This window comes from Dermochelys coriacea, chromosome 7, assembly GCF_009764565.3.
Source record: "Dermochelys coriacea isolate rDerCor1 chromosome 7, rDerCor1.pri.v4, whole genome shotgun sequence".
Taxonomy (NCBI): domain Eukaryota; kingdom Metazoa; phylum Chordata; order Testudines; family Dermochelyidae; genus Dermochelys; species Dermochelys coriacea.
This window is the reverse complement of record NC_050074.1, coordinates 106566351-106580446: the sequence shown is the minus strand read 5'-3', so window position 1 is coordinate 106580446 and position 14096 is coordinate 106566351. Positions and strand designations below refer to the sequence as shown.

At 40.5% G+C, this 14096-nt stretch overlaps 1 protein-coding gene across 2 annotated transcripts in view; it reads left to right on the top strand.

The window, feature by feature from the left end:
• The first annotated feature begins 728 nt into the window (after positions 1–728).
• The window catches only part of GPR26 (G protein-coupled receptor 26), a 30051-nt gene continuing 16683 nt past the window's right edge, over positions 729–14096 (top strand). For both annotated transcript variants that reach the window (XR_006282832.1, XM_038411046.2), the window contains exons 1-2: positions 729–1930; positions 12469–12582. Coding sequence is in view for 1 of the 2 variants with exons in the window: in XM_038411046.2 (XP_038266974.1) it covers positions 1263–1930; positions 12469–12582 (782 nt within the window). In the remaining variant the exon portion in view is untranslated. The remainder of the gene's footprint in view (positions 1931–12468; positions 12583–14096) is intronic.

Genomic DNA, 14096 nt, shown 5'->3' with positions numbered 1-14096 from the left:
GTTCCATTTGTCTTTGCCAGGCTGCATCTTGTTTACACGCACACAGGAGTCATTCACCTTTTATTACAGGGGGCTGGTGACGATTAAGATGAAGCAAATGTTATCATAGGGAGTCACAGGTTTCAGAGTAGCAGCCGTGTTAGTCTGTATTCGCAAAAAGAAAAGGAGTACTTGTGGCACCTTAGAGACTAACAAATTTATTAGAGCATAAGCTTTCGTGAGCTACCGATGAAGTGAGCTGTAGCTCACGAAAGCTTATGCTCTAATAAATTTGTTAGTCTCTAAGGTGCCACAAGTACTCCTTTTCTTTTTGCATAGGGAGTCAGGAGACCTGGATCCTGTTCCTCTGCCACTGACCTGCTCTGTGACACTGAGGCAAGTTACTTTACCCTTCTGTGTCTTGATTTCCCCCTTTCTAAAAAGGGGACAAAAAGGTACACACTGCTCAAACATCCATGAATGAAAAGAAGTATAAGCTATAGAATTATTATTGTATCCCTATCACACGGTAAGAATAGTAATAAAATACATTATCCTGACCCTCCTTTTGAGCACAACTAATCCATCCTGTGCCTTAGCCGAGCACTAGTGATTGTGCAAACAGATGCAGTGAAATTCATGAAAAATGTTGGAGTTTAGGAACCCAGTTAAGTGTCTGTTGTTTGTAAATTAATGGCTAAATCGATTACATAGAAGCATGGGATTTTTCCTGAGGAAAGTCTAGTCACTCTTGCAGCTTTCTAAGGGGCGAGGCGGGGGTGGGGGGCGGGGACGAGAGACCCATTAATGTCTGCGAAGCACCAGCAGTGTGCATGCTTTAGTCAACGAATCGGGGTTTTACCTGTGATCCTAAAAGCACGTTAGCTTCAGCCTGAAAGGGGTCGGCGCGGGGGAGAGGGAGGCTCTAGATGCACTCGGTGAATTGTTGGGACTAATAATTAGGGATCTCAGGAGAACCGTTTCTCAGAACAACCTGCCCCTTTTTGGAGGGAAGGAGTGGAGACAGTGGTTCAGTCTGCTGATGGGTTTTTTTAAGCCCTCCTCGCCGTTTGACGGACATTCCCAGTGCTTTTGTGCGCGCCGCTGAAAGCTTTGACGTGGAAAGAAGCAGCGGAGGTGGGGTGGGGGAATTGCAGTTCCTCTAAAAATACCGAGGGCATGCCGGAGTGTGAGCAGGCGGAGGTGAGAGTACCTCGCACCATGTTGTCTGGGTGCCCGCTGGGTGCAGTTTGGGAAACGTTTCTCCTGTGAATGGACGCACCATGAGCATTTGGGAAGTGATCCTGGCTTTCCTGGTTGTGGTCCTGATCCTCGTGTCATTGCTGTCCAACGTGTTGGTGCTGATCTGCTTCTTGTACAGCGCCGACATCCGCAAGCAGGTCCCGGGATTGTTTATCCTCAACCTGACCTTCTCCAACTTGTTGATGACCGTCTTGAACATGCCCCTGACCCTGGCTGGGATCATTTACAAGAATCAACCGGGGGGAGATCGGTTTTGCCACACGGTGGGATTCCTGGAGACTTTCTTGACCACGAACTCCATGCTAAGCATGGCAGCGCTGAGCATAGACAGATGGATAGCTGTGGTCTTCCCTCTCAGTTACCATTCCAAAATGCGTTACAAAGATGCTGCTCTGATACTGAGCTACACGTGGCTACACTCTGTGTCCTTCCCCATAGTGGCAGCTTCTCTCTCCTGGGTGGGTTTCCATCACCTTTATGCCTCCTGCACCCTGTGGAACAAGAAATCAGAGGAGAGGACACAGTTTGGGATTTTCACTGGGATCTTTCACATCCTCAGCTTCCTCCTCTCCCTCATAGTGTTGTGTTTCACCTATCTAAAAGTGCTGAAGGTGGCACGGTTTCACTGTAAAAGGATTGACGTGATTACTATGCAGACACTGGTGCTGCTGGTGGACATCCATCCCAGGTAAGGAGATGGCCTGTATGCTCAGTGAATGAGGCGGTCGCAATGAAAAGGAAGCCAGATCAGGTGCAGGACTGGGTTCAGCATCGTAAATAGGATCCGATCTGTATCACAAGGAAGGCAAGGAGGGTATTGGGGAGGAGAGGACAGAAGGAGGATCTCTAAAATATAGCTCTGGTCTGCTTACAATCAGCATGCTTGTTTGCGTTGCGCGCACATTTGCTGTTAAATTCACTGCCAACAAACCCTGAGATGAGGTAATGGCAAGCAATGTCATTTAACGCCCCTGGTGCTGTTATGTCCAGGGAATTGCATTGGGGTGGAGTAAACAGGAGTAGCGGGCTTTGGCTAGGGCGGCACTTTCACTGCAAAGAGTACTTTGAATGTCGCCCTTTTGGCTCCGAAAACGGACTTAGCGACGAGCACGTGCCGATGCTTTGCTATCGACAGTCTAAAACGTGCCTGGGGACCACCGGAGGTGGATTAAACTGAAAATCAGCCGGCCCTTTAACTTTGGCAATGTACAGCGAGAAACTTCTGCCCCGAATGTCATTCCTTTGCTCGAGCCTTGCATTGACAGCGCGGAGTCAGTAACTTTATCCTTCTCGAAGGAAGATGCTCAGGCAGTTGTAGGCACCCACTAAACACGAGTGAATACCTGGGTGCAAATCCACACACGAGAGCATTCAGTGCCAGCCTTCATCTGGCCAACAAAGGGAACGTGAGTTAAATCTGCCCCAGAGACCTTCCATCAGCCCACCCTGCCTAGGTATGGGACGAACGATTCTTAGATGAGCATGGGGGGGTTGAAGGAGTGGGGGTGTGTGTGGGGGGGGAGAGGTTCAGACGAGGGTAGTTGCAGCGTGTGAGGAAGCAGTAGTTCAGGGGGGATCTGTGAGGGGATGGTAGGGGGTGGATCTGGCCGGGTAGAGAAGTCTGGAGAGAAGCAGATTTTGCTGGGGGTTCTTCCCGGGTCCGTAAGAAAGGGAGGGGAGGGGGTAGTGGAGGCTGGCGGAGAGGAAGCCTAGTTGGAAGAAGCCCATGGCCAATAGTCAGGAAAGGAATGAGGCTGGTTGGCTGAGTGTGTCTGGCGGAGGGGCAGATGCCTGGCCGTGGGAGCAGAGAGGGAGAGGTTTTGGAGGGGAACAGATGTAGCTAGAGGAGGCAGACAGGATGGAAGAGAGAGGACCAAATTCTTGAGGAATCCAGGTCTGGCTGGAGCTGGATAGGTGTGGGGCTGGAGAGATGGAAGAGAGCAGGTCAGGCTAGAGTGATCTGCTTGAGGGGGACAGGTATTCAAGTCTATCTGGGGACCCTCATGGGGAGACGGGTCTGGTGGGTGGAGGTGGAAGGGAACAGGTCTGGCTGAGAGTGTCCTAGTTTAGGATGTAGGGAGTCCAGCTAGTTGGGGCTGGGGAGAAGGTCTGGTTGAGTGGGGTGGCTGAGGAGAGTGGGAATGGATGGAGGGGTGAGTTCTGGCAAGGGGAAAAGTAGGGAGGAATGGGTCTGGCTGATTGGGCTGGGGGGGCGAGAGGAACTGGTCTGGCTTGGGGGATCTAGCAGAAGTGTGTCTGGCTATTTGCAGTAAGTGATTGAAGGGGAACAGGTCTGTCTAGAGCTACATTTGACTGGGGGAAGGAAGAAAATGGTCTGACTGGGGCTGGGGTGAGGAAAGGAGGTCTGACTGGGAGTCTGGCTGGAGGTGGACAAAGAGAGGAGCTGGGAGTGGGGTGGAAAGGAAGAGATCTTTCTGGGAGACCTGGCTATGAGTGGGTTGAATTGAAGTCATCAGTCTGGGAACATGTTGGAGGAGACAAGAGCTGGCTGGGGGTGAAGAGGTCTGGATGGGGAGCTCTGGGTGGGATGGAAAAAGGGTTTCATTCCATTCCAGTCCAGTCATCTGCAGTGACATTCTTTGATATTGATCATCCTCAGCCTCTATCCCGAAAAGACAAACATCAGGGCTCCCCCTGCTGAGAGGATATTCAGCTTGCAGCTAGCTAGCAGCTGAGCTCCAGACGGACAAGACAGCTTCCTCCCACTGGTGAAGATCCTCCCTTCATGGGGACAAGAACATGAGTCATATTTCTGGTACTGCTGAGCCGTGGGTCCCCAAGCACCAAAGGGATGAAGGGGTAGGATTTCACCCATCTTTAGTGCCTGCTTTAGTTGCAGTTGACTTAGATGAGAGAGAAATGGAAACTTTAGTTCAGAAAATCTTTTCTTTTTCCATTTAAGTAACAATTTAGGGTTGTTTTCAACTAAGGATGTAGGGCAGATAAGGGAGTATCTCCTGCTGACCTTAATGAGACTCTCAGGCATAAATCACTCCCTTATCCATAGCTTCATAGCAATATTCCTCATCTGGAATATTGCATGCAGTTCTGGTCTCCCATGTTTAAGAAGGATGAATTCAAACTGGAACAGGTACAGAGAAGGGCTACTAGAATGATCCAAGGAATGGAATATCTATCTTATGAAAGGAGACTCAAAGAGCCTGGCTTGTTTAGCCTAACCAAAAGAAGGCTGAGGGGAGATATGGTTGCTCTCTATAAATATATCAGAGGGATAAATACCAGGGAGAGAGAGGAATTATTTAAGCTCAGTTCCAATGTGGACACAAGAACAGATGGATATAAACTGGCCATCAGGAAGTTTAGACTTGTAATTAAATGAAGGTTTCTAACCATCAGAGGAGTGAAGTTCTGGAATAGCCTTCCAAGGGGAGTAGTGGGGAAAAGACATGTCTGGCTTCAAGACTAAGCTTGATACGTTTGTGGAGGGGATGGTATGATGGGATAGCCTAATTTTGGCAATTAATTGATCTTTGACTATTAGCGGTAAATATTCCCAATGGTCTGTGATGAGATGTTAGGTGGGGTGGGTTCTGAGTTACTACAGAGAATTCTTTCTTGGGTGTCTGGCTGGTGAGTGTTGCCCACATGCTCAGGGTTTAGCTGGTTGCCATATTTGGGGTCAAGAAGGAATTTTCCTCAGGGAAGATTGGCAGAGGCCCTGGGAGGTTTTCGCCTTCCTCTGCAGCATAGGGCACGGGTCACTTGCTGGAGGATTCTTTGCTCCTTGAAGTCTTTAAACCATGATGTGAGGACTTCAATAACTCAGACATAGGTTAGGGGTTTATGGGTGGAGTGGGTGGGTGAGATTCTGTAGCCTGCGTTGTGCAGGAGGTCAGACTAGATGATCATAATGGTCCCTTCTGACCTTAAAGTCTATGATTCTATGAATAAGGATTCCCCTACCATATGTGCCATTTCGTTAATTAAAAAATAGCCAAATAGTTCTTTGTATTATTTCTTGCAAACACTATCAGATGTAATGGTTACGTCCATAAGCAGTGCCGTAGTCAACATTGGGACCAATTAAAATAGTCATCGCTGTTCTTGACTCTTTTGGCAGTATTGGGCCCTAAAATAGTTTCTACAATATTTAGAAGACAAAAAAAATAAGTGTCTAAACAAAGCATTTTCTGTTTTGTGAAAAATTTTCTCATTGCTAATACAACTTATTGTGATTTTCTCTAGCCTAGGTTAACTTGAGGATGTTTCTGCACTAAAACATTGAAACAATGGTTTCTAGTTACCAGGGGTTGATCCAAAGTGGTTGTTCATGTTACACACCTTATCTTGCAAACTGATAAGATAACATGGAGAACATCATGTCCATTAGTGATAATTATAATCCATTCATTATATCAAATTCCTGAACATTGCATAGAAAAAATCCTGTTGCAAATAACAGAAACATTGGCTGACTTTGATCTGTAGCTGTGCTGTCCAGCACTGCTGTAACAAATGGATGGAATTACTGTATATGAATCAGTTATACACTGGAACAGCTCCTATGATATGAAGCCTATAAAAAAAACCCTCTTATCTCTGCATATGTCTATAAAATGGTAGTCCAGCAAAGCACGTCAGCAGATGCATAACTTTAAATACATAAGTTCTCTTATTGATTTATCTTGTGGATCAAGACCTAAGAAAGTAGGATGGGATTTTAAAGGAGTCTGTGGGAGTTAGAATTCCAAATCCCCAAAATCTTCCAGTTCTAACAAGATAATTGGACAGTGTTACCTTAGTATCAGCCATATTCCCTTGTGCTTTCTGATATTTATTGTGGGAAATATCTTGAATACTGCAACTACTTTACAGTTATCTAAAGCAATCTGCAATTTTTAAGGGACAGCACTATTATTTACTCTCCTCAAAATAGTGCTATTTAGTTGGTTAAGAAAATTGAAAAACAAAATACAGAATATAGCAGTTATATTCTGACAGTTTATGCAGTGGTGAACTAAAAATAATATATGGTAGTTATTTTCTAACAGTTTAAAAAAGGTTCAGAGGTAGGAAATACCCTTTTTGGAATAAAACAATATAAATACATCATATATTTAATGAACTCTTTTGAACTGCAGTTTTTAACATAGGATTCTGGGTCCACAGTTAGAAACCAAGTTAGAAACCAATTATATCTGATACATCACCAAATTATAACACACATAACCATGAACTACTTTTCACTCCTATAATATTATTCTGAATTTGTCCTGAATATACTGTGTATCTCCAGCTAATCCTCATTCACTAGATAACGCATTTATTATTCTTACTGTAACACCTATAAACTTCAAGAATCCCTGGTTATGGGTCCTAGGCTCAATATTAATAACAGTAATAATTCTATTAACAGCAACAACACATGTATGGTGAAACAGATATGTAGAGCAAGTAAGGAAGAGAAAAAAACAATATACAGAAATTGGGAAATGAAAAAATATAGCAGGAATATAAAAGTGGGAAATACCTGGATCTGAGAAGACAATTGAATGAGACAACAAAAGGGAATAAAGACAGAGAAGGAAAGAAAAGCAAGAACTCCCCCACCACAGAAAGGAAGTTCCTTAGAAATTATTAAAAGATGTTAAATAGGAGGCACAAAGATTTAATGGTGTCATCTAGTCTTTATATTTAGTTGCCACTTGTTTGGCAAGACCTGAATAATTCACCTGTTGCTCACTACATATGGAAAATACAGTCATTTCAAACATCCAACATACTCAAGAGACCATTATGAGGCACTGTACAAACTACTAACAAAAAGACAGTATGAGCTCCAGACAGCTACAATGTAGGCACAATACAAGGCTTAATCATTACACACAGAGTCCTTTCAGTTTTTTTTAATACTGTAACCCCAACATCTCTCAATCTTCATTTGATTCAACCAGTTACTCTCCATCCTCCATGCTCCCAATCACCCCTTTTCTACCTACGTTTTCCCCATAATGTCTGTCCTCCAGTTTCTTTCTCCTTACCCACAGTCCCTCTCTGTCCCCCTCCCTTTCTGTCTACCTCTCATTCTCCATAACAAATATTCATTTTCCCCTCTGCCTCCTTAATCTGGTCTATAAATGTTAATTTTTTGTACTGAAAATGATGGTGAACCCCAGCATACAAAGGGGTTCTTCCCACTCGATCCTTTTCCCAAAATCTTGGACCATCTGTGTTATACAGCAGTACAATATGGTAGAGTATATGGCCTGCATATGAGATTTATACAAAAGCCCAGTTTTTATTGCATTATCTGAGACTATATCTTAAGGAATGTGAATGGGGATGCAAAGTTCAAGCTGAGAGTCTGTCCTTTACTTAGCATTTCCTGACTTGCCGGTGCCCAATTCCTCTTTTTGGATGGAATATATTTAGGCCACAATCCTGCATTGAGAAATATGTCCGCACATCCCCCTGTGGTTCATAATTCAGGATCGGGACCTTATGTACCAATATATATAGCTGTACATGCAAGGGTGTATAATGCTGGAAAGGATGGTCACATTATTCCTGAATTGTAAAGCAACAGGTAATCTTTGAAGATCATCCAAAATGAGTGCCAAAAAAACTTTTAAAACACCTCACATGATCATATGTTTGTTTAGGGCACACCTTTAAAATGTTTTAAATTTTTTATTACTATTGTTTTTCATCTCTCTACTCATAAAGCCATGTTGCCTTATATGCCAGAGTAGATGGCTAGAAAATTTAGAAATCTCTCTCTCCTCCCTTACCCCACAAATTAGCTTCTATATATCACATTGTGATTATTTGAAAGTCCAGTATCTCATAAACTTTCCACTCTAGAATGAAGTGCTTTATACCAGCTTTCCAACATAGTATAGCATAGTTGTGATATTTCCTTAATTAATTATCTCAGTGATCTGAAGAAACATTAATGAAAGGTAGGTTATGAGTGCAGTTCTATTATCATTATCAAAACATATGTATATGTGTGTACACACACACATTAGGGCTGTTGATTAATCGCAGTTAACTCACGCGATTAACTCAAGAAAATTAATCACGATTAAAAAAATGAATCATAATTAATCACAGTTTTAATCACACTCAATAGAATACCAATTGAAATTTATTAAATATTTTGGATTTTTTTCTACATTTTCATATATCTGGTACTCTGTATTGTAATTGAAATCAAAATGTATATTATTTTGTTATACATATTTGCACTGTAAAAGTGATAAACAAAAGCAATAGTATTTTTCAATTCATCTCATACAAATACTATAGTGCAATCATTTTGTCCTGAAAGTGCAATTTACAAATGTAGATTTTTTTGTTGCATAATTGCACTCAAAAACAAAACAATGTAAAGCTTCAGAGACTACAAGTCCACTCAGTCCTACTTCTTGTTCAGCCAGTCACTAAGACAAACAAGTTTGTTTACATTTGCAGGAGATAATGCTGCCCACTTCTTATTTACAATGTTACCTGAAAGTGAGAACAGGCATTCACATGGCATTTTTGTAGCCGGTATTGCAAGGACTTACATGCCAGCTATGCTAAACATTCGTATACCCCTTCATGCTTCAGCTGCCATTCCAGAGGACATGCTTCCATGCTGATGACTCTCATTAAAAAAAAGTGTTAATTACATTTGTGACTGCACTATTTGGGGAAGAATTGTATGTCTCCTGCTCTGTTTTACCTGCATTCTGCCATATATTTCATGTTATAACAGTCTTGGATGATGACCCAGCACATGTTCATTTTAAGAACACTTTTGCTGCAGATTTGACAAAACACAAAAAAGTTATCAGTTTGAGATTTCTAAAGATAGCTATAGCACTCGACCCAACGTTTAAGAATCTGAAGTCCCTTCCAAAATCTGAGAGGCATGAGGTGTGGAGCATGTTTTCAAAACTCTTAAAAGAGCAACACTCCGATGTGGAAACTATGGAACCTGAATCACTGAAAAAGAAAATCAACCTTCTGCTGGTGGCATCTGACTCAGATAATTAAAATGAACATGCGTCAGTCCACACCGCTTTGGATGGTTATCGAGAAGAACCTGTCATCAGCATGGATGAATGTTGCCTAGAATGGTGGTTGAAGCATGTGGGGACATATGAATCTTTAGCACATCTGGCACATGAATATTTTTCAATGCCGGCTACAACGCCTGTTCTCACTTTCAGGTGACATTATAAACAAGAAGTGGGCAGCATTATCTCCTACAAATGTAAACAAACTTGTTTGTCTGAGTGATTGGCTGAACAAGAAATGGATTGGGTGGAATTGCAGGCTCTAAAAATTTACATTTTTATATTTAATGTAAGTTCAACTTTCATGATAAAGATATTGTACTTCAGTATTTGTTTTAGGTGAATTGAAAAATACTATTTCTTTTGTTTTTTACAGTGCAAATATTTGTAATAAAAATAATATAAATAATATAAAGTGAGCAGTGTAGACTTTGCATTCTGAATTGTAATTGATATCAATATACTTGAAAATGTAGAAAACATCTAAAATATTTAAATAAATGGCATTCTATTATTAAGAGCGCGATTAATCACAATTACTTTTTTTAATTGTGTGATTAATCTTGATTAATTTTTTTAATCACTTGACAGCCCTAATATACATATAAGTGTATTTTCATATGGAAATATACATATACACATAAATACATGTATATGTGTCTAAGAAAAAGAGTGAAAGAAAATATATTATGTGATGTGTTTATCACATGCTTTTGGGATGGTTGTGTTACTCACCAGTGTGGAAGTCTTGAGTGAGATATGCAGTGTCCCAGTTGAGTGCTAATAAAACCTGAATACTAAATCTTCCAAATATGCGACATAGCACAGAGAAAAAATATTTTAGAGAGTTAAAAAAATTGATGGGAATTGTGGTTTTTTGGATTATGTCCCTTCACCTATAAAGCCAGGTGGCTCAGTTGCCATGAGTCCAGCTGTACAGGGGAAAGAGGAAGCAAAAACTTCTACAAACCTAAAATGGATAGTCTATATCTAAAAAGCCACATATTTAAAATCCAATTTCCCAGTTCCTTCAGGACTGAAAGCAAATCCTAGGTTCCAGTGGAACCTTTTCCCAAAGGTATAAAAATTCAACTTCTACCCTTGGAGAGATGGAAAAACAGAAACAAAAAATAAAACAAAAAGAGAATTTGAACATGGGGCATTGTTGAGATATGATTCTCCCCATTCTGAGCAGGACTATTTTTTCGAGGAATAGGGGTGGGGATCACATATTTCAGGGGAGGAAGATACCTTTTTTTGGTATGTTTGTTTTAAAAACAGTGACTGAAGATGCCCAGGGAGCTGACAATATAAGGATACATTTCCAACGGATAAAAGGAAATCTTTTTTCTCTAACAAAACCCATGACAAGCATTGGAACTCATTGCCACAAGGTAGCAATGAAGCACACAATTTAGTAGGATTCAAAAAAGAATTAGACACTTAGATGATAATGAAAATCTTTGTGGTTCCATTAGACTTAAGAGATATCAGAATGAGGAGATGGTAGTAGGCCCTATGCCTGTTACTGTATACATGTTTGGAACTGAGAACCAGTAATGCATTTACAATAAAATTATTTGCAAAAAGAAAAGGAGTACTTGTGGCACCTTAGAGACTAACAAATTTATTAGAGCATAAGCTTTTGTGAGCTACAGCTCACTTCATCGGATGCATTTGGACTGTAGCTCACGAAAGCTTATGCTCTAATAAATTTGTTAGTCTCTAAGGTGCCACAAGTACTCCTTTTCTTTTTGCGAATACAGATTAACACGGCTGCTACTCTGAAACCAATAAAATTATTAATAAACAATAATTACAGAAATGCTGCTCCTGGCTCAGACTGTGAGGTCCTAACTTAGGATCAATGGTGGCTCTGCCATTAGTCCTGTGCATGGAACAGCTTCCAGTTGCTGCCCCAGGAGCACAGAGGGAACAGACTGACTCGGAGCCCCAGTCTGCCTCCTGGTTTCCCTTGCTCAAGAGGGAACGTACCTTTGCCAGCCCTGTACCTGCTGTAGCATATGTAGTCATGCTAGTTGGGACAGTGAGGGAGATGGGGCATTTTCCCTGCCCCTTTCAACCCACATGCACAGTGCAGATGTAACAGCCCTGAGAAAGTGCTCTTCTCTCCATGTATAGATGTGCAGAATGGGCCTCAACTGGATCCTAAATACACTCACTCCTAATTTAGGTAAATTGATATTGAGTTCAGTGGAAGTTTTGCCAAGTAAAATGGAGGGCCCACTTCAGAAAGTGCTGAGGATCCTCACTCACATTAATTTCAATCTGAGTCGAGCTCCTTAGCAACTCATAGGTGGCTCATAGAACCAAGATTTCAGAAAACACCTCCAGATCCGGCCCAATGTGAGTTTTAAGGAGCAGTTCATGTGCTAAAATGGCAAATATTATACTGAAGTAAATATATAGTTAATTTCTTTCTATTTGTCTAGTCAGTCCGTATAAACAAGCTTGCAGGTTTCAGTCCAGGGTTAAGGATGTTATAGCTATTTAGACATGATATTTAATTGTCTGTTTTGCAAAGTTACATCAACTTTTTTTTAGTATTATGCACAGAAATTTACAAGTAATTACAAAGCGTATGGCCATACAATTCATATCTATGTGATAGAATGATCTTTCTAATGTCACACAAAACTTTCACAGTATGTTGTATTTTTCCAGTTACATTTTTATTGCTTTTAACTAAGGTATTAATATACTAAATATTTATTGGTTATCGCTTTGGGAAGTTCAAATCTCCTTTTTTCTCCTTCCCAGTAATATGTTGTTTAAAACGTTCTTTCTATAGACTAGTGTTCCATATGTACCATTTTGGTTTTTTTCCAAATTCTGTTGAACAGAAAGGGCCAAATTCAGGCCTGAAGTAAGCAGGTACAACTTCCACTGATTCCAATGAGAGTTATAGCTACTTTCACCAGAACTGAATTTGACCCAATCTCATTATAAAAGAAAAGAAAAAAATTCTTACAGTAATTATTGTTGGGGTGGGGAGAAATATAAGTTAAGGGATACAATGAATTAATAGATAGTAGTGTCCTGTATGACTAGAATGTTTTCTGGGAAGGCTTTTATAAATCATTCCAGGAGTAAAACCATTAAAATTTGCTATTTGGTATTGTGATTCATGTTATTGTTTGTGTTAAATGTTACACAGTGTACGAGAGCGTTGTCTAGAAGAACAAAAGAGACGGAGGCAACGAGCAACGAAGAAAATCAGTACCTTTATTGGTACTTTTATACTTTGTTTTGCACCTTATGTAATTACAAGGTAAGTTCAAACCTACCTACTGAAATTCCATATGCACTAACTCAGAAAAGTTAGATCAATGAATCAGAAAACAGAATATTAATCCACAAGTCTCCTACTCTCTTCAAAATTTTTGTCAAACATTTCCACTGTTATGACAGAGGTTGCATTTACTGTACTAATGGTATTGTACATATTTTATAGTTCTTATTCTGGCCAATTCTCAGTCAGGCAACAGGCCAGACTTTGATTTCAAAGTCCAAGTAGACCAGGATTCTTATCTCATACACATCAGAGTAAATCAGGAGTAACTCCACGGAAGTCAGTGGGTCAGATGGGTCTGCTGTCCTTATTAATACTTAGTTCACTTCACAAATTGTCCCACTGATTTCAGTGGGACGCCTTACAGAGTAAAGTACTACACAGCCTTAGTAAAGCTATCAGAATCTGGTCAAATGAGATCAGAATCTGGCCGACAGACTTAAATGGGAATTTTGTCTGACTGGATAAAGCTCTTAGTCATAAACAGAATATCAAACCTTTCGTGGCTCAGAGCTAAAACAAAAATTCTTGTGATTTACGATCAGATGCCATTTTCCATCTGCTATCTTATCTTTGAAAATGGTCCTATAGGAAGCACAAAATTAATCCTATAAGATAAAAAATGTTAAAGCATGTAACCCAGATAAACATTCTGAAGTCACACATATTGGAAAGGAATGTACAGCTTGCATTCTTTATTAAAGGACTCCAGAAAAATTCTGGTGCAGAACTGGAGAGAGAAATATTTTCCTGAATATTACTTAATGTTGTTCTAGTGAAAATAAATTATTGGACAGTCAGACCCAACATATGTGGGCATAGCCTAAAAGGTTAAGTTAATTTTTTGGCATATTTATGATATTTGATATTTTTTTAAAAAAAAGGCTTAAAATCTCTTGCAGAACTGGAGGTTTGAGTGTCATTCATGATGTTATGCCCATGACAATAATGACCATTAAATACATGGTGTTTATTTGTGACAGAATTAGTGACTGTATTTATTGATAAATTCCATTTAATAACAGTAATAAGATCTTCTAGGCAACACATTGTGACACTTTTTAGATTATTACAATCACTTAGCCTTCAGTCTCATGCTTTACAATGTCAGCACTAGAGTATTTGATTTCAATACAGGAGAGGGAGAGGAATTATTTCAGCTCAGCACCAATGTGGACACAAGAACAAATGGGTATAAACTGGCCACCAGGAAGTTTAGACTTGAAATTAGACGAAGGTTTCTAACCATCAGAGGAGTGAAGTTTTGGAATAGCCTTCCCAGGGAAGCAGTGGGGGCAAAAGATCTATCTGGTTTTAAGATTCTACTCGATAAGTTTATGGAGGAGATGGGATAATGGGATTTTGGTAAGTAATTGATCTTTAAATATTCAGGGTAAATAGGACTAATCCCCTGAGATGGGATATTAGATGGATGGGATCTGAGTTACTACAGAAAATTCTTTCCTGGGTATCTGGCTGGTGAATCTTGCCCA